At 48.9% G+C, this 21,215-nt stretch overlaps 1 protein-coding gene across 2 annotated transcripts in view; it reads left to right on the top strand.

The window, feature by feature from the left end:
- Positions 1-3,003: 3,003 nt before the first annotated feature.
- Positions 3,004-21,215, top strand: part of RFX4 (regulatory factor X4) — a 172,319-nt gene continuing 154,107 nt past the window's right edge. The window contains exon 1 of one of the 2 annotated variants that reach the window (XM_027541886.1): positions 3,004-3,468. In XM_027541886.1, the coding sequence (XP_027397687.1) occupies positions 3,426-3,468 (43 nt within the window). In that variant the 5' untranslated portion in view covers positions 3,004-3,425. The remainder of the gene's footprint in view (positions 3,469-21,215) is intronic. The other variant, XM_027541887.1, reaches the window with a different exon arrangement.

Below are 21,215 nucleotides of genomic sequence, written 5' to 3'. Positions count from 1 at the left end.
TTGGCTTAAAGCTCAACATTCAGAAAACTAAGATCATGGCATCTGGTCCCATCACTTCATGGGAAATAGATGGGGAAACAGTGGAAACAGTGTCAGACTTTATTTTTCTGGGCTCCAAAATCACTGCAGATGGTGATTGCAGCCATGAAATTAGAAGATGCTTACTCCTTGGAAGGAAAGTTATGACCAACCTAGACAGCATATTCAAAAGCAGAGATATTACTTTGCCAACAAAGGTCCATTTAGTCAAGGCTATGGTTTTTCCAGTAGTCATGTAGGGATGTGAGAGTTGGACTGTGAAGAAAGCTGAGCGCTGAAGAATTGATGCTTTTGAACTGTGGTGTTGGAGAAGACTCTTGAGAGTCCCTTGGACTGCAAGGAGATCCAACCAGTCCATTCTAAAGGAGATCAGCCCTGGATGTTCTTTGGAAGGAATGATGCTAAAGCTGAAACTCCAGTACTTTGGCCACCTCATGCGAAGAGTTGACTCATTGGAAAAGACTCTGATGCTGGGAGGGATTGGGGGCAGGAGGAGAAGGGGACAACAGAGGATGAGATAGCTGGATGGCATCACCGACTCGATGGATGTGAGTTTGATTGAACTCCGGGAGTTGGTGATGGACAGGGAGGCCTGGCGTGCTGCGATTCATGGGGTTGCAAAGAGTCGGACACGACTGAGCGACTGAACTGAACTGAATTGAAACTGCGCAGGGCACACATCCCATCCTGCGTGGTCCACCTATGAGTTCTTTATCCTCACTCCTCCCTGGCGAGCCTGGTCCACCCCGCCCCAGTTTTGCGTGCCTAATAATTAAAATAAGTAATATCTACAGCCATCATAATAATCTGGTCCGCCATCTAGAGACTACCGGCCTGGCATCCCTTAAGGGTTTTCCCCGAGGCCGGAAGCACTCCGGGTGGTGGTGCCTCTGCCACCTCCACCATGCACCTGGTCAGTCTCCCAGCCAAGTGTTTTGCCTTCGATGGGTCGCTCAGCTGGCTGATGAAGCGTTTTATCATTCACCCCATTTCGTCAGGGGAGAAGCTGAGGCTGAGAAAGGAACCGGCCACTGGGATCTTCTGACTCCGAATCCCGCGGTCTTTGCCACCACGCCCACCACGACCAAGTGCGGTGATTCACCACTGTCGCCTTTGGTTGGTTTCATACCCCTTTTCCCTTCACCAACCATCGCAGGTTGCAGGTGCGGCTCTGGGCTCAAAGCAAATGGCTGAGAACAGAGTTGCTGCAGAAACAAACGCGTAAGGAACCAGGCACTGGCCGGAGCAAGAGGGGCCCCTCACACAGGGTGATCAGGCACACTCCGAGGACGTGAGGCTTGGCTGAGACCAGGGTGGTGGGAAAGAGCTGGTCCCACGGGGTACGTGTTGGGGACGGGTAGATGGTAACCACGCGGAGAGAACAGCAAGTACTCAGCTCCTTTTATATCCACTACCTTGTCTGATTTTACCGCACACTTTGAAGGGGGACATTTCGGCCCCATTTTACAGACAAGGAAACCGAGGCCCATAGAGATAAAGACTTTCACTGAGTTGGGATTCGAACCGGGCTCTCTGAAATACACTAAGCTGAAGCTCTGTCCAGCCCGCATTCCCCGCCCCCTCCTTCTTCCCTCACCGTGACCTTAACTGGGCACGTGCTGGCCCCTCGCGCTCCCCATCTCCCCGCACTGTCCCACTTAGCCCCGCTCGGGGAGGGCAGACAAGGGTGGGGGGCTCTCTCAGGGACCGCGGGAGCCGCAAGGGGCTTGGGGTCCCGGGATAGAAACCCCTTGAGCTGGCGAGAGGGACCCCGCCCGCTCGCCCCGCCCCGCCCCGCCCCTTGCGCGGCCGGCCGGCGCTGCCTCTGTCCATGGTCAGAGCACCCGGGTAATCCGCCTTTCTCTCCGCCCGCCGAGTCCCATTCATATTCTAATCACAGCGCGGCCGGCCCGCGAACGCCCGGCCACTCTATCGGGGCCCGCGCAGACGCAGCCTGTCCCCCGCCCCACTTCCACTTCCAGCCCCCCGCCCCCAGCTCCTCGCCACCCCCCCCCCCCACCTCTTTTCTGCACTTTACACCCGGCAGAGGAGGGGGTGCCTGGGAAAACGGCGTCCCCCCCTTCAGACGCCGAGGCTTCTCACCAACTTCGCGGCTGGCTGGGGGCGGGCGGGGGCGGGGGAGGGAGGGAGGAAGGGCCGGAGACACAGACAGACTGACAGACAGGGTTACGGGAAGAGGCGGGGGCTGCGGGGGGTGTCCGAGAGACCAAGGGGGATAGAGACAGAGAAGGGTAGAGCCCCAGGGGGAGACAAAGAGATGAGGGAGCAGGGGCTAGACAGAGACGCAGGCGGCCCAGCATGGAGAAGACGCGGGAAGAGAGGGACAGAGGGACCGGGGAAGGAGACAGATATACCCAGAAGACGGAAAGTTCTGGAGGGGGATGAGTCAACCCCCCCCCCGCCCCCCCGCCGCGGCCAAGCGGCCTTGTCGCCGCCCAGGTTGGGGGTGGGGCTGGGGTCCTAGGGCCATAGTGCCCCCTCCCCTCCCCCCTCAGCTCTCCACCCTCCCCACGCGTGTCCGTGGATCCACGTGGCTGGGACAAGGCTTGTTTCATCCCCAAGGCTCCCACTCAGAATCTAACCCGGGACCAAACCTGGGGCGGGGGCCACAAGAGGAGAAGGAAAGAAGTGGGGCCCACTCGTGGCCGCGTAGGCGACTCCCCAGGCTCCTCGGGGTCCCCTGCCGCCGCCCCCTCACCCCCTTCCCATGCCTGCGCGGTGCCGGGCCGGATCGGGGGAGGGGTAGGCAGAGGGGGAGGGGGCCACATCTAAGCCAATTTTGATTTCGCCTGTAATGAGTGCCGGGCGAAGGCTGGAGAAGGCCTCTGGAACTTTAAATAAGAAAAACGTTGCTAATGCTATAATAGAAGGGGGAAGTCGGAGGGCTGGGATTGCGTCGCTCTGAGCCCCCCTTTTCGGAGGCGGCTTTTCTTATTCAAAACAGGCCCACAATGGGCTTCACAGTGCGCCTCGCCACGGCCCCATCTGACGAGCGGCCATTCATCAGGCCGGCTGGCCTATCAATGACATTGCTCCCATCGGGGCTCCTATAAAATGATGCTTTTTCCCATGAAACATCCGCAAACATTTTGACGGGTTTGGCTTTGCCCGGCTGGATTACTGAGTGTCCCCTCTCTGGCTCGCTCTTTCTCGCTCCCCCTTCTCCGAGCTCTTTCCCTTCTCTCTCTCTCTCCTTTCTTCTTTCTCTTTCTGCCTTTTCCTTTCCTTCTTTCTATCCTTACATCCTTGGACTCTCTGCGTCTTTCCTTCCCTCCTTCCTCCCTTTCTCCCTGGGCAGCTCTAGCACAGGGGATCCCCAAACATCAGGATTTTTGGGGGGCGCCTGTGCTGTCCATGGGAAGAGCATGCATTGTGGGTTACTGGAGGAACCCGACATGGATTCCACAGGTTAGTCCTACTGGTGGGGGTTGGGGGTAGACATTGGGAGGGAAAGAAGAGGTAGAAGGGGAACTTCAGAAAGAGTCGCAAAAAGTTCAGAAGGGTCAACTTGACAGTGGAACCCCAGGAAATAATGGAGCGTGCAGAAGTTCTCAATCTCGTGCGATGCGCGATGTGTGTAAGCGGATGCGTGGAAGTTGTGAGTGTGTGTAAACGTGTGATTGTGTGTGTGTAAATGTGTGTGCGCGCGCTGTGGAGTGCGCTTTCGCTTGCCCTGGACATAAAGTTAAGTAAAGATTCGCTGGTTCGCGGCGAGCTCGAGGTGCCACTTGCAGAAACTTTGCGAGCCGACCGCCCCCTCCTGGGTCCAGCTCCTCCCCCGGTTTGGGGGTCCCGGAATAGCGGTGCGTTCCGAGGCTGGTGGCTGGGGCCAGGAAGCCGAGCGGAACGCCCCAGAGGCGGGGGAGGGCGACGGCTCTGCACAGCGCCTGGGAGGTGGGGACAGAGGCTCCAACTGGTGGAGATGCGCAGCTGGAGGGAGTGGCAGAGGCGAGCCCGGTGGTCCTGGGGAATCCGCGCCCGGTCGGGAGGAGGGGGCCCTGGGCAGTCCGAAGCGCGGTGCAGCCTCCTTGGCCGGAAGGAGTACCTGACGATGCGTTCTGCTTGGGGACAGTAACTCTACGGAAGAGAACAGGATGCTGCGCGGCTGGCAAGGCCTGGCGTCTGGGTCTGCAAACTGCTCGGCACTTTGGGTTCTGTTGGCTGGAGGCGCCAGGTTTGGGGGTCGCGGCCGTCCGTAACCACGGAGAAAGTAAGCCAAGGCATCTTTTACAACGAAAAAGCCCAGCGTCTCGGTTCTTTTTCCAGTAGAGCCTCGCAGCTCTAGTACGTTTGAGGAGCCGCCAAACTTCTATATCAGAATTGTGCTCCCTACGCCCCTTCCAGGTGGAAGAAATTCTCCGGAAATTCACCTCCTCCTTCAGTTGCAGAGAGTCGGGCATGACTTAGCGACTGAACAAGGACAACCCTCAATTGCCGTCTTCCAACCAGTGCACTCCTATCCCGGCTAGGTTGCAGCCTCGGAGTTTCTTGGAGAGGCAGAAACAAGCCGTGAGAGCAGCCTGGGCCGAGACAGCAGCTTGACGCGATGCTTGGGAGAACGCCTAGGAGCATCCATCCGCTGCTGGACTTTGCCGCGCGGAGCAACAAGTGCCTTCCAGCCTCTGCCATCCTTAACACACGCGCCTCTCTTCCCTGAGCAAATAAACAAACACGCGACGGCATCCCCACCTCCACCTGCAGGCTGGAAATGAATGTGGACTGGGAGTAGGGGTCATTCGGGCATCGGCCAGATGTTCTTCTTCCCATTCTTGCAGAAAGGTTTCCAGCCCCTTCTAGCTTCTGCTGGGGCCCTGGTGGCCAAGATGCCCACCACCCTCTGGCCAGGGGTATCTTTGATTTTCCAGGAAAATTGTCTATTTCTGATCTCAAGAGATCAAACCTCTCCTTTTCGGTCCCCGCCAAGTGGGTGTGGGCCCCCTGGGAGTGGGGATGGGCTGACCCCCACAGCCTTCCTTACTATATGCAGTGACAAATGAAGGCAAAGAGAAGGGTTACCTGCCCTGCGACTGGCTACCGAGTGCGGGGCCAGCCCTAACTGGGTCCTCTCCGCTGGCGGTAAAGACGGCGCCCAGAGAGAGAAAGGATCCCTTCCCTCCATACTTCCATGAGAAGTATTTGTGCCACCATGCATGTCCTGAGCACCCCAATTTTAGAAGTGAATATCCTTGAACAAAACTAAACCCATGTCTGCATGGTTTGGGGCCAAGTGTTGATATTTGCAAGGGGTCCACGCAGGACTTGAGGTGTCTGTGCGCCACACCAGCACAGCCCAGCTGGGGGTTTTAGCATCCCCCTCAACAGGACTGGAACTTCTCTGTGCATCCTGGGATAGCTGCGGGGTTGTGGAGAGCTTCTGTTTTCTGTTCTATCTTGTGGGCATGGAGACACCTTGTCACTTTTACTTAATGCAGACACCCCAACGGGTTCTGAAAACTTTTCTCCCATCCACCAAAGGGGAAGGGAGTGGATGGCTAGATGGCCATCCTGAACTCAAAAAGTTCTGGGGAACTCAAAAAGTTCTGGGAAACCCAGCGGGACGAAATGACACGAGGCGCACCAAGTGACATTCTCATGCGGGTTTGCAAAACCGACGGCGAGGGAAGTGCAGCTGGCTCGGCGCGGTCCGGTCCAGAACCTTCCCTCACCTCGCTTCCAGAGAATTTAATCCCATTAACTTTTCTTTGGAGTTTCCCTTGTTATGTAAAGGTTCCTTTCTTCCCGGCTAGCTGGGACCAGCGCTCCTTGGAGCAGTTCGATTCTGCTCCTTTAACGGCAGATTGTGCGCAAATCTAGGGCCGAGCCACGAATATTATTGTTAGTAGTATTTCACTCCGAAAAGGCTGACACAATCGATTAGCAGCAAGTGCTGAGGCGAACTCCGGAGCATCCCGGGTCAGAGAGGCCGGCGGGCCAGGCCACCGTCCCCTACTCTTAAGAGGAAAATTCCCGCAACGTGCCTCGGGCCCGGCAGGACGGTTTTGCAGGGGCCGGGGCTCTAGTGTTCCGCCTGGGGGCCACTTCAGCGTGACCTGCGGCAACGCGCCCCTTTGTTCTGCACACGGAGCTGGTAATATATTCCTCGAGTTTTCCCCAAATACTCAGCAAGTGCGGGTCTAAGACAATGGCCCCGTCGGAGGAGGCTGGGGAGCCGCCGGCGCGAGCCTCTGGGCCCTGGGCTAGCCCGCCGCCGAGCGCCACAAAGCTGAGCCGCTCTCCCCGGAGCTCCGCGGCGCGGCCGAGCCCGGGGAGGCGGTGGGGGCCACAGGCGCGCGCGTGGGGCCCGGGACGCGCCGTCCGGCCGGTGCGCTGTTGGCAGTGATATTGTTCCCGGCTCGCGCAGAAGTCCCGCACCGCGCAAAGCCTCGCGGATCCCGGGGTGGCCAGCCGTCCCCACGCGGACCGCCGCCGCGCCTACATGTTGGTGGCCTGTGGGTCCAATCCCGGCGGTTCTGACAGGCGAGCGTTGCTCAGTTACTCAAGGTGCCTGGAGATTCGAGAACGAGAGGAGGGAAAGTAGGTCGAATTTTAGGCCACAGAGAACTTGTGCAAAGTGGGCCGGGGCCAGGTTGGTCGCCTACGCAACAGAAGAATTGTTTCTTGTTAAACGGGATGGCGCCTTAGCGACGGGCACTGATGAGCCCGACCTAGAGACGTCTGCCTCTACCCGCTTTCCACCTGGAACTCCAAAATCCAGAGCCGCCAACGCACCCCTAGAGCCTGCTTTGAGGCCCCTGGACCACAACGGCGGGAAGGCACTCTGGTCTACAGGCTCCCGGCTCAAAACAAGGCCCGACCTGGCTCCGTGGGCCTGCAGGTGGGGACATTCAGTGGCTTTGGCGTGGGGCAACGGGACAGGGAGCGCCCAGGTGGGACGGGGCTCTAGGCCTCCTCCATCCTCTCCCAGGCACGGCCCTAGGAAAGGAGCCGCTTTTTCTGGCCCTGGGACCCGGACTGCGGGCTTGGGGAACAAGGATCGGAGCTCTGAACTTTGCCCTCACGTCCAACCCGGACTATCTAGCCCTCGTTGGACCTGTGTGTGTGTCCCGTAAAGGAGGCATGCTCGCTCCTCCCTCGCCACCTGCCAAGTTCCGGCGTCTGGGTTTGGCATCAGGATCCAGTAAGAGCCGCGTGGTCCCCAGGTCCCCTAGCCGTGTGGCTGCAGCACTAGGCAGCACAGCGTGCAGCCGGGGATCCCGGAGTACGGCTTGCGACTTGGTGCAAGTGGCCCAGGACATCGCGCTTTCCCACCCGGCCTGCAGGTCCTGGAGACCCGGAAAAGTTTGCTGTGGCCGCCGCGCGGCTAGGCCCTGGGATTTCCATAGCTGCGCGCGCTCCCCTCCCCAGCGCGTCGCCATGGAGACTGCTGGAAGTTGGTGGTGGAAAACAGACCCAGCGCAAAGCAAAATATTATGAGTGCAGTTGGGGTGACTTCAGGGGGGCAGGGGACCGGAGGGCATGAGCGGGAGCCAGAGGCAGAGGCCGACAACAAAAGGCCGAGTACGCGGAGGAGAGAGGAGTTCGCACGGGGCCTCCCTGCCGCTGTGTGAGAGCCGGACCGTCCTGCTTCCCAGAGGCCCCGAGGTCTCTAATTTCTCTCCAGCAGCTACACCTTTTCTCATTCCGCCTCTGCCCCCACCCCGCCACCCCTCCTCCTCCGGGTTCTCGTCCAGCCTCCTTCCCCATCCCAAGGTTAGGCGCCAGCTGGGCAGTATGCCCGCCTCCCCCGCGAGCCACAGGCTCTCCAATGTGAAAGGTTCTGGCATTTCTTCCACTGGACCCATGGGTCGCCCCAGATGAATTTCTCAGCCCCACTTCTTAAACGGTATCTGAAAAAGTGAGGGCTTAGAATAATGCGGGAAAGAGAAGAGTAGGAGGTGCCTGGTCAGAAATTTTGTAAGAATGGGACGGGTAGTAAAGGGAAGATTCTATGGATTCTTTTACTCTTTTGTGCAGTGGGGAAAGCTCCAGGTTATAATTCTGACTGAAGCACTTTGGATAAATCTTTGAGCCTTTCCAAGATTAATTTTAATTGTCTGTAAAATGAAGGGTTAGACAACTCCCAGACTGGGATTTTCTGACAAGTTAGACGGATTCTTCTCTACCATAGAGGCCAGGTTACCACTATCCCAACTGTGATCCACTGCACAGTGAGTGAATCTCTCCTCAAACTAATAATATACTAAAATAGTTTTACAAGTCATTTAGGATTTTAAGAGTCAAGAACCTTGGATAACCCCTTTTTAAAGGCCTATGATTGCCTTTGTCAATTACACCTAAGGAGCATTCCTTAAGGCATTAGGTTTTATGGGGCTGTGCCTAGGGTCGATTTAAGGAACATTAAAATGCCTCTAGGTGATGAAGCCACCATCACAGACCCTCACCTACGCTGGATAAGAAGACACACTGGCCCATGTGACGAGATGCTACCATCAAAAGAAAACCAGACTTTACTCTCCATTGCTTAAGCTTTTAGGAAGAGATGAGGCTGTTCTCACACTTGGCCACTCCTGGTGATACATTCAGCAGAGGAGTCCTTCCCTTCTCTCCAGATTCTGTGGCCTCATCTGTAAATGAACAGATTGGATATAGAGACTGCCATGGTCTGTCTGAGAGTTTGTAGTTCATTTACATGCCTGTGTGTCTGTGAACTCTGCCTGGGACTTGGTTTATAAAGTCGTTAGTTTATCACACACTGAGCCTCATAGGCACCCCACGAGAGAGGCATTTTTTGTGACCTGCATCAGGCACAGGGTTTCTCTTCCATTTTCAACACGGCAAGGTAGTGATTTTAAGTCAAGTTGATGCTTGTGTTTGCCTGGTGTCTGTGCAAAAAAAAAAAAAAACGGCTGAAAAGATATGGAACAGTGACATCACAAGTTGGATGCCAGAGAGTCAGGTCTCCACTTGCCTAGGCCCCTGATTGCTTGCCCCTGCCTGTTGTACAGGCCTTTTGGGACAGTCTTCAGCTGCCCCTAGGGCTCCACAGCTCTGCAGGATGGAAAGGTGTGTGTGTGTGTGTCAGGAGAGCGGGGTTGGATCTCTGATGTTGTTTCTTTCCCACTCAAGATACTTGCAGTTTTATCAAGGCTAGGGGAAGAGAGTAACTCAAAGATAATTTGGAGGTGTTGGGTAAAAGTAAAAGTAAAAAAAAAAAACAAAAAAGACTTTGGATGAATTTATCAGAGTTTTTATTTTATTTTATGGAAATTTTAGTCTGTCTCACTGACTGAGCACCTGTTGGGTGGCAGTGCCTGGAGATGAATAAGGCCTAAGTCCCTGCTGTTAAGGACTTGAAAAAGTTTTGATGAGGGACGGTATGGGCATATTTAGAGTGGTGAGTGCTACAAGGGACAGAAAAAAAAGGTCCCCTTGGGGCCTGGAGGAAAGCATGCTCTGTGTTTTTGACTATCTACCATATGGCAACCGTGTTTAGGGCATTTTCCCACACATTAGCCATTTATGTGTGTGCTTAGTCGCTCAGTCATGTCTAACTCTCTACAACCCCATGGACTATAGCCCACCAGGCTCCTCTGTCCATGGAATTTTCTAGACAAGAATACTGGAGTGAGTTGCCATCTCTTCCTCCAGGGAATCTTTGTGATGCAGGAAGCGAACCCATGTCTCTTGCATGGGTTGCCATCTCCTATTCCAGGGGATTTTCCCCACCCAGGGATCGAACCTGTGTCTCTTGCGTCTCCCGCATTGGCAGGCAGATTCACTAGGGCCACCTGGGAAGCCCTTAGCCACTTACGGCTGATCACAATTCTGTGTTGTCCCATTTTAGGATGAAAGAGGGTCTGGAACTTCCATGGGGGTCACAACTAGTACCTGGCAGAGCTAGATCAGAGGCCAGGTTGGGAAAGCCCATTCCCTCTCTCCACCCAGGCTGTTTCAGCTGGACACTCATAGAGTGCTAGCCTGGTGTGGCTTGGTGATGACGCTGGCCACCAGGTGGGTTTGAATCCAACTTGGTGAGAAGGAAATGCATGGATGAAAGTGAAAGAGCAAGGAATGTTGTGCCCTCACGCTCCAGAGAAAACCTCGCTGAAGCTGTCATGTGATCTGGGTTTGAAGAGGGTTTTAAATGATGGCAGTGGTAGGGAGCAGTGCCTCAAAACGGTTGGGTACAGCCTTTGGGCAAATGTTAGCTTGTTTCATTCCTCCATTCAAGAATTCTATGTGTCTTCTATGTGCCTGCCCTGCATTCTGCTAAATGCTGGGCTTAAAAAATGCCATCTCTGCTCCTCTGGAGCATACATTCTAGACAGACAAACAGATAAATACCAAAATAATCTCAGCCAGTGATACATACTATGAGGAGAAGATGTTCTCCAGATGAAGGAAGATAGAGCGTGGTGGTGGGTAGGTTGCTGCCTCTCACAGGGTGCCCTTCTGCCCCACGGAGCTGTGTGTCTTTGGTCTGGAAGCTTGATATTGCTGGGCTTCAACTTACTTATGGAACTGATAGAATGGTTTGATAGGACTGTTGTGAGTATGCAATGTAAAAGTGGTACCAGGTAGCATATATTCAATACTTACTATATGTCTTTGATAAGCATTTTAATTTAAATGCATTATCTAAATAATGCTTACAATAATGCTATGAAGAAGAAACTATTATCACTCACAGTTTGAAGGAAGAAACTAACAGGCTCAAAACAAGAAAGTTTCTGAACTCTAGAAGCTAAGCTGAGATGCACCTTGACAGCATGGGGAGCAAGATTGATCTTAATTGTGTGTGCTATAGTTTCCTGGGAAAGAAGGCAAGTAATACATCTAGCTTTTTGTTTTCGTTTTTAAAGCTAATGGTTGTCAAATGCCTTTCATATGCCAGACGTGTACTAAGCACTTTAAATTCATTATTAGTTATATTTTAAAGTATATATTAGGGGCGCTATTATTATCCACTCCATTTTATACATTGGAAAATGGAGGCAGATAAAGGATGTCCTTAAAGTGGATAAGTATCCTAACCAATAAGTATTCCACACTGTTGGTTACAAGGCTGTAATATCTTTTTCTTCTTTTTTGTTTTAGCAAGGGAGAGGGTTGTGTTGAACAGGATGTCCAACTAAGTTCATATCATTTTAGCAAAACATGCTATTATCTCCCCATAAGAAAGTGTAAGGATAGTCCTTTATACTGTGGAGACAAAATTTTAAATTGTTGTTGGCAAAAATAAGGACAAAAAAAGGACATCTCTTGGAGAAGGAAATGGTAACCCACTCCAGTATTCTTGTCTGGATAAGTCCATGGACAGAGGAGCCTGGCGGGCTGTAGTCCGTGGGGTTACATGACTGAGCATGCATGCATAAGGGTAGAGGGAGATGGGTTGGGAGCAGTAAACTGGTAGAACTAAAAAAAGGGGACATCTCTTTACTCCAGATGTGAAATGCACTGTTGGGATTCATTTGAAGTTTATCATTCACTTTGTGAATGTCTAGGCTTCATTCATGCTCATATATAGACACAACCAAGATACACAAATGAGGCAGAAGCCATTCAGTACTGTGATTATTTATGTAGCCTTTTGGTAATTTAACAAACGATATATTGCAGCTAGAAGTCATTCACACATATGTGTGTTAATCCATGACTTCAGGTGGATGTGGGTGTGACTTAATGAAAAGAACATGGGCTTTGCCAAGACTGAAATCTCAACTCAGTCACTTGCTTGCTGTGTGACCCGGGGAAAATGACCTAACTTCTCTAAGCCTTGCTTTCCTTATTTCTGTGTGAAAAATCCCCTCCTTACCTTCCAGTGTTCTTCATAGAATATAAGCAGCCAGGGAGGGAGAGGTTGTTGGGTGAAATAGGTGAAGAGGATTAAGAAATACAAGCTGTGGCTATAAAATGAATAAGTCACAGGGATGTAGTCAATAACACTGTAATAATTTTGTATGGTGACAGATGGCTACTGGACTTGTCATGGTGATTGTGTGGGAATGTATATGATTGTCAGATCACTGTGTTGTACACTTGAAACTTACAATATTGTATGTCAACTATACTTCAATAAGAACAAAAAGAGGATATGATGAGATTGTGCACTTTAAGCTTTTTTCTTTTTTTGCTAAGTCACTTCAGTCATGTCCAACTCTGTGTGACCCCATAGATGGCAGCCCACCAGGCTTCCCCGTCCCTGGGATTCTCTGGGCAAGAACACTGGAGTGGGTTGCCATTTCTTTCTCCAATGCATGAAAGTGAAAAGTGAAAGTGAAGTTGCTCAGTCGTGTCCGACCCTCAGCGACCCCATGGACTGCAGCCTTCCAGGCTCCTCCATCCATGGGATTTTCCAGGCAAGAGTACTGGAGTGGGGTGCCATTGCCTCCTCCGACTTGGCTCCTAGAAATTGCTCAGTAAGTGGCAGATCTTATTATTATTAAAAATAACTATCTGGTCTTTCTCTGCCAAATTCTAGGTGTCTAGTTGGGAAAAGGGGAAAAGAATCCTGAAAAAATTTAGATTGTTTCTGCATATCTAGATGTTTTCTGTACTAAGTGTGGTGCGTTGCTCACTCGCTTCAGTTGTATCCAACTCTCTGCCACCCCATGGACTGTAGCCCGCCAGGCTCCTCTGTCCATGGGATTCTCCAGGCAAGAATACTGGAGTGGGTTGCCATTTCCTCCTTCAGGTGATCTTCTCAACCCAGGGATCGAACCCGTGTCTCTTTCGTCTCCTCCACTGCAGGTAGATTCTTTACCACTGAGCTACTGGGGAAGCCCCCCAGTAGTCTCAATTCTCATGTCAGGATAAATAATTCTTTTCTAAGAGGATTGGACTGAGGGATTCATCTTATTTTCATTTCTCTACCTTTTCCATGAACAAGGCATTTTCATGCTTCTGTTCGCCATGGTTTTACCTTTGTGTTTTCCAGTTTGTTAAAGGAAGAGGAAAATGTGTCTTTGTAGAAGCAACACCTGTTGACTGGGATGTGACTCCTGGAAGAGAGTTGCATGGAGCTGTCAGAGAAGCCTCCTTGCACAACCCCGATGCCCTCTCTGTTCTGGAAGGTGATGGCCTATGTTCTTCATCCACCCCCTCCATACTTGTAGGCATCACTCTTCTAAAGACTGAACCATTTTACACTTGGTTTTCAAGAAGTAAAGAATTCAATTTCAAGTGAGTCTTTCTCTGAAACTCGTTTTAACAGGAAACCCGTTTAGTCCTTTTTGCCTTTCTTGCATATTTTTCTACTGTGAGGAGAAAATGTCCATTTGTTCTCTTTCTGTTTTTACAACTTGATTTTATCTACATTGTGGTTTTTTTAGTTTTTGAAATATTAAACAGCTTTCTTTAAGAGAGAAAGATCACACAAAGCAGAGAAGAATGCAATTTGGCCCTTACGTCCTCACAGGGTCCAAATTTGGGCAACAAGGACTGGATTGACCTGTGCCCGTAGGTTGTGTGGTCCCTGTTGTCTGATGCTCAGAGCAGAAGTTCTTTAAAATGGGTGTATAGTTTCTGCTTTTGTGGTTGGTTAATCCTCAGTGAAATATAAAAGCATAATCTGCCTCTGAGAAATCAAAAATCATCAGCAGACAGGTGAATCTGTATGTGTTGGGTTTATCTTGTTGTGATTGTTTTGCTTTAATTTAAGGCGATAATGAGAAAGCTTTTGAAAAGGCTGCAACCCAGTGAAGGTTGGTTAGGGCTTAGTGTCCTGCGTGTTTTCTGACAACCGATTTGTGCTAAAGGTCAGCATTGTTTAGACGCAGCCTAAGTGAGATTGATGAATGCAGCAGGTTTGTATTTAACCGGAAAGGAGAATTACTACTTCATAAGCACTGATCCTCTGAATCCATCGTGTTGAAGGAAGTGCACTATCAGTGAACACACAAGTGAACTACTCCTGAACTAGATTTTGGACTGTCATTTGAATAATCTTAAGAGTGATTAGTGGTTGCTAATCATGCCGCAACTAATTTTTGAGGCACAAGTGCATCTGGTGGAGAAACATGTCAACATGTTTATTTTGAATCTTGTGACTGCTGTGAAGTCATTTCAAGCTGATATTAGACTTTTGAAGAAGGAAGTGTTTCTTTGAATGTTACAATTACAGGATTTATAATTTTTCAAAAATGAGCATGGGAGATATTTGAGATATATTGATGATATTCCACATCATCTTTTCCCCAAATGATTAGTCTAAATTAGGGGTGTTCATGCATGTACTGTATTTATAATTTGTGTACTGCTTCTAAATGCTCATGGGTAAGTGAAATTCCTATTGAAGTTATTGGGGTCTTATAAAATTCCAGAATTGGGCTCATAGCATAAACTCACATATATTTATGATGGAATTGACCTATTAAACATTTTGACATGTTTTCTTTGTAGTGTTCAGTTTCATTGCTGATAAAAAATCTAGAGTTGGGGGAGAATTTGGATGCCTCTGTAAGCTCTTTATTCGATCAAAAAGAAAATAACTAATTTTATGTCATCCTTATGCAACTACTAAAACAGCTAAAATTTGTTTTTAGTTTTTTTCTTTTACTTGATGATGTCTTTTACACAACCAACATAGTTTATCCATAAAGCATTATTAGACATCATAAAAAAATAAGTAACTTTGGCTGAGAAAGCTCTGGGAGTTTTACAAGGAAAAAGATTCCAGACGGCTTGAGGCCCTCAGTTAAAATGTTCAAATTTTTAAACATTGAAAAGAAGATTTCTAAAGCATTGAGCTGTTGTTGTGAGAGAGCCTTTGGTCTCCGTGAACTTTTATTTTCGACTCAGTGGGCAAAGTTTTTGAGGTTGCTGTGGTTTGGGTAGGGGACCTTTTCAGAAATGCCAGGCTTTTAGGAAAAAAAAAAAAAAAAACCCACAGCTTTTCTTCTAATCAAGGCTCTGTTTTAAAGTTTGAAAACTTTGCTGTGATTAGAAGAATGAATTATTTCTCTGTTTCGTTGGGGTTTCCTCTGGGTGCCCAGGCTGCAGAGTGTTCTCTGCCTGTGTTACCTTGCAGGGCACCCCAGAGGCACTGGGAGCCAGGAGGGCTGCCTGCCTGGAGCTGGTCCCTGCCACACCGTACCAGGCATGAGAATCACTCAGAGGCCGGCTGAGCCCTGAGCACAGCTGGGAAATCACACTGGGCAGAGGGGATCCAGAGAGGTCCAAGAGATGAGGAACCTAAAGATAGCATTCCCAGTGGGTTTGTGTTTTGTTTAAAGTTTTTCTTGGTATTGAAAGGTGATTTAAAAAGAAGAAAGGGGGGGAAAAAAACACAAAATCCATCTAATTGTACATAGTACCTGGAGACTATATATTGATACATAGATTATTTTCGAGAAGGGAAAGGGAATGAAGAGAGAAAGAAGGAAGAAATAGACAGAGGGAGGGAAGGAGAAAAGTACACTGAAATTATTTTGGTAATTAATGGCAGGCTGACCTAATGAGCTATTTTCAAAATTATTCGTTGCTTTTTTAACAAAGTGACTCATTTTTTGAAATTGAATAGCAAGTTAATAACATTTATAACCTTTTCCAATCACTGTGTGAAATGCTTATGCATGTTAACTCAATTAATTCTCATACCCAACTTGTGGCATTAGTTACCCATCTTGTAGAAGAGGAAATTGAGGTGCAGAGAGCCCAGGTAACATCTCCAAGCCAAACAGCTAGCGGCAAATGAAGATTTGAACACCAATTTTTCTGATTTCAAAATCAGACTGCCTCCTTGCCGCCTAAGACCAGGAGTTAGAAGGAGATCTTAGAGATGTCTTTGAGAGATGACTTTGGCCAAGGCTGCTGACCGAAGGCATTCAAAGGGGCTCCTTCCTGTGGGGGTCCCTTCATACCATGTATTCCTTTCATCTGAGTTCAACCTGGCACCACCGCTGGGAAGGTATTTCTCGCCTGCCAGTCACTCTGGCCAATTTGACACCTTACATCATCAAAGGCTTCATACCTATTTACTCACAGACTGCCTGCTTTTCCTTATAATGCACGTGTGTGCGCTCAGTCAAGTCCAACTCTGTGACTCCACGGACTGCAGCCCAAGCAGGCTCCTCTGTCCATAGTATTTTCCAAGCAAGAATACTGGAATGGGTTGCCATTTCATACTCCAAGGGATCTTCCCAACCCAGGGATCAAATCCGTGTCTCCTGCATTGGTGGGCAGATTCTTTATCACTGCTTGGTTAGGCATAAAAACCTTGGTTGTTAAAATTACAGCCAGCCCCTTCCACTGCATAGCATGTTATCGTTTGCCATCACTGATATAATCATTAACTGCTCTGGCCCTGGAATCCCACAGGCTTAGTAAGAACTGGCTTTGCCATGGGCTAGATAATCTGAACTCAGCAAGTCATGTGACCTCTCTGAGCCTCAGTTTGCTTGTCAGTAAGGTGGGGCCATGCATAGCACCTACCTTATAGGGTATTGTGAACATTAAATGAATTAGTCCATATAAAGGGGTCTGCACAGGGCCTTTGCATGTTGTAAAAGCTCAATAAACAAAGGGCTTTTGAGGACTTGCTTCTCCTTGAGTCCCTGTAATAGCTTCCAAGGGCTTCTCTCCACTCCCTGTCTCTGCCCTCTGCCCAAGACTGCATAGGAGAAGAAAACACTTTCCACAGCACTTCCACGATGTTCAGTCTTTTCAACACGTGACCTCATAAGCCTGTGACCTGGGCAGGATCATTCCCATCCTGTACTTAGGGAAATGGTCACTCCATGGGATTCAGTCACGTGCATTGGTTCATTTTTGTTGTTGTTGTTTAGCCGCTAAGTTGTGTCTGACTCTTTGCGACATTATGGAATGTAGCCCACCAGGCTCCTCTGTCCATGGGATTTCTCAGGCAAGAATACTGGAGTAGGTTGCCATTTCCTTCTCCAAGGGATCTTCCTGACCCAGGGATCAAACCTGCATCTCCTGCATTGCTTCAAATGGCAAGAGTATCCAAACTGAGGTTGTTATGCTACCAAAGCTAGTTGCATTTTTGGAAGCCAGGCCATCTCCACACAAATTAAAAACAGGCAGTTCCAGGGAAGGGGCTGGGGGCTTCCCTTGTGCCTCAAGTTCTGACTGGCTTAACTTCGGCTCTCAGTGTACATACTTCCCATCCTCGTTTTCCGTGTTTACTTGATGCTTCTTCCTTTGTTTCTCAAGATTTCCACCCGTGTCATTATTCTCTGTGCTTAGTGAAGTGCAAAGCACCTGCCAGAGTGTCTGACACAAGTCAGCACTCAGTAAGTATTTATTTAAGATATTAATCAACCCCTCTTTCATATTGTGAGGAATGCTGCATCTCTCTGCCTGCTTTCTAGAAAGCCTGACTCAAGGCTTTGTGCAAGCAAGTCCTTGATAGATTAACTGCAGATTCACTGAGCCCCTGTGAACCAGGCATGGAGCTGGTGCTTCATTCATTTATTTCTTTCCCTTCCTCTTCTCTCCTCATTGAGCTGCTCTTCTGTGCCAAGCGCTGTCCTAAGAGTGGGGAATCAGGTACAGTCAGCTCTTAAGGAGCTTATTCTTAGGAGCATATTAGTACTAAGTACTAATATTAAGTACTAAGCATATTAGTACTAAGTACTAATATTAGGAGCATGTTATTCTCCTAATCCTCATAATAACCTCACGGGGTAGATATTTTTAATATAGGAAGAAAATTGAGGTCCGTGAGGTTAAGTAATTTGCCCCGGGTTGTGGAGTTTACCTAGCCCCTTTTAAGGGGAGGATTAGAATTAATGCCCTCTTGGCTTCCCAGGCCATGCACCAAGAGATCCAAGTATCAAACAGAATGATAACAGGAAGGAGCTAAAGAACAATGCTGGAGAGGTGGGTCTGATATAAGAATTACACTATTGGTAGCTAAGACTTACATAGTGCTTATCATGGAAATACTCTATGCCTCACTATACAAATCCCATGAGGTGCCATTATTACCACTCCCATTTTGCAGATTAAAAAAAATTGAGGCTCAGGGAAGTGGAGTTGCTCACCCAAGGTGACAGCAAGACAGTCTGACTTGAACCTTGCAGTTGAGCCCACGGTCACGTGTCCTTAACTACTACAATATTAATTCAAACAAACCAGAAAAGTGCCTCAGGCATAAACAGGTGCCTGGGACTCATGGTGGCTCCATGCGTCTACAGCTTGCTCTGTGCCACTCCTTTCCCTGTTTCGCCTGCTCTCCAGGTATGCTCTCCCCACTGCTAAAAGTGGAGAGAAAATGACAATTTCCCAACCTGCTTAAGCAATTATGTACATTAACTCTGGTGTTCTCAGGGATATTTTCAGAGCAGGGAGCTGCTTTTACATTGCATTTATCTTTGACAGGAGATGGCACTGAACATCTTAGGTTTAATTTTCTCTAGTCTCCGAAAACTGTTGGTGAGTTCAGGATCTGTGAAATATTGGCATTGGTGTATCCTTGGGCTTCCCTTGCTAATTCTTGTTATGTTGCAAATAATGACATCTTTATTAATCTCTGCTCACTTCAGAGTTTTCTACATTGAGTTTTCCTAAAGTAAGAAGGGGCAATAACATTTTTGAGCACATATTGTGTGTCTGGTATTATTTTAGACACAGCTTAGTGCTCACAACGAGACTCTAAGACGTGTAATTATGGGTCTCATAAGATTGCCGGGAGAAATATCAACAACTTCAGATATGCAGATGGTACCACTCTAATGGCAAAAAATAAAGAGGAACCAAAGTGCCGCTTCATGAGGGTGAAAAAGGAGAGTGAAAGAACTGGCTTAAAATTCAACATTCAAAAAACTAAGATCATGGCATTCAGGCCCATCACTTTATGGCAAGTAGATGGGAAAAAGTGGAAGCAGTGACAGATTTTATTTTCTTGGGCTCTAAAATCACTGTGGATGGAGACTGCAGCCATGATATTAAAAGATGCTTGCTCCTTGAAAGGGAATCTATGACAAACCTAGATAGCATATTTAAAAGCAGAGATATTACATAGCTGGCAAAGATCCATATGGTCAAAGCTATGGTTTTTCCAATACTCATGTGTGGATGTGAGAATTGGACCACAAAAAAGGCTGAACACTAAAGAATTGATGCTTTCAAGCTGTGGTGCTGGAGAAGACTCTTGAGAGTTCCCTGGACTATAAGAAGATCAAACCAGTTAATCCTAAAGGAAATCAACCCTGAATATTCACTGGAAGGACTGATGCTGAGGCTGAAGCTCCAATAAATTTGGCCATCTGATGCAAAGAGCTGACTCACTAGAAAAAATCCTGATGCTGAGAAAGACTAAAGGCAAAAGGAGAATGGGGCGGCATAGGATGAGATGGTTCTATAGCATAACTGACTCAATAGACATGAATTTGAGCAAACTCCAGGAGATAGTAGAGGTCTGAGGAGCTTGGCATGCTGCAGTCCATGGGGTCGCAGAGTTTTACATGAGTTAGCAACTGAACAACAACAACAAAACGTAAGTTAATGCTTAGGTTAGAGTTAGCTGGCTCAGTTGCTAGGCTGTGTGATCTTGGGCAAGTCATTGCTATGATGATGATGTTGATGAGGATGATGGTGCTTGCTTTGAGAGGCACCATTCCAGGAGATGGCAAAAGTGTCACCTTGGACTCACTCACATAATGCAGTGACTGAGACCCCAGCAGATCAAGAAGAGACATGGGACACTGTGGCTAGGCCAGATGAGTGGATACAGTTAGCTAGAAAGAGGACACATTTCTTATCTCTTCTCATCTCACTCATCAAGCCTTGAAGACTTAAACTCTTGTAGTGGCCTCCTACTAGGGGGACTTTAAGTGCCAGTTAGCCTGGGGCAGTCCTGGTTTATGTGCAGTGTGTTAGTCGCTCAGTCGTGTCTGACTCTTTGTGACCCCATGGACTGTGTAGCAAGCCATGCTCCTCTGTCCATGGAATTCTCTAGGCAAGAATACTAGAGTGGGTAGCCATTTCCTTCTCAAGAGGATCTTCCTGACCCAGGGATCAAACCTGGGTCTCCTGCATTGCAGGCAGATTCTTCACTATCTGAACTACCATGGAAGCACCTGGTTTATGTATATGGTCCCAGCAAAATTCTTACCAGCATTGCTTTTCAGTATCAGAAGTGTCCATGTTTAGATGATAAGAGGTAGGGTCTCATGCTTCCCTTTCCCTCCCCCACTAAGACTGTGTTCAGCAGCCCCTGATGGAGCTGCCCACAGAGCTGATTTGCTTCTGCCACACTCTGCTTGAAAACTTTTAGAGGTTCTCAACCCTCTACTGAATAGAATCCAGACTCCTTAACCCAGCCCTGAGTATGGAGGCAGTGCTTTTATGTGCTCATGCCACACAGCACCTTACAGAATGTTAGTTAAGCAGGACAGTCTCATTAAGCACATGTTGAATTAATACCTGTTCTTGAATGTGTCATTTTCCTGCCAGCCCCGGGGCCTTTGCACATGCTGTCTCTCCTGCCATCCTCCCTCTGTTTACCTGGGGTAGGAATATGTGTCTTCTTACTCTTCAGCCGTCAGTTTGATGCTACTTATTCTGAGAAGTTTCTCTGACTCTCATGGGTTAGACCAGACCTTTTTTTCCCCCTCTCCCCTGGCTTTCTTGGTAATGACATCTCTATTTGTGAGATTATTGAATAGCTGACTCCCGCACTAAACGCTAACATTCCACAAAGACAGAAACTGCCTGTCTTCTTCCCTCCTATGTTCCTACTGTCTAGCTGAGTGCCTGTAACAAGTTACCCCATAAAGAGTTGGTAAACAGTGGGATGTATGAATGTAAGGCCCCTCACAAGCTAAGGCTGTCCTTTCTGAGCCAGTGCAGTTCATGTCACCTGATCAAACCCTGCAACAGAATCTTAGCACACTTGGAATACATATGAGGTTCTTACTCCGGCCAGCAAGTCGCGCATCCTAACTCCCTGACCTCATTTCCTACAGCCCTCCCCCTTCTTCCCTCTCCCCCTATCACACTGGTTTCCCAGCTCTTCCTCACACCCTCGAGCCCCCTTCCACCTTGGGCCTTTGCACTTCAACATCACCTCCTCTGAGAGGCCCTCAGTGTCCCTGCCCCTTAAAACCGCACCCGCATCTCTCTCTATCCTATTCCCTGGCTTCATTTCTTCATGACACTCATTGTGCTCTAAGTCTTCTTGTTTATTGGTTTTCCTCCATCTCCACCACAGATTATAAGCTCTCTGAGAG

Source organism: Bos indicus x Bos taurus, chromosome 5 (genome assembly GCF_003369695.1).
Source record: "Bos indicus x Bos taurus breed Angus x Brahman F1 hybrid chromosome 5, Bos_hybrid_MaternalHap_v2.0, whole genome shotgun sequence".
Classification (NCBI taxonomy): domain Eukaryota; kingdom Metazoa; phylum Chordata; class Mammalia; order Artiodactyla; family Bovidae; genus Bos; species Bos indicus x Bos taurus.
The sequence above is the reverse complement of the archived record's forward strand: the minus strand, read 5'-3'. Positions and strand labels throughout refer to the sequence as shown.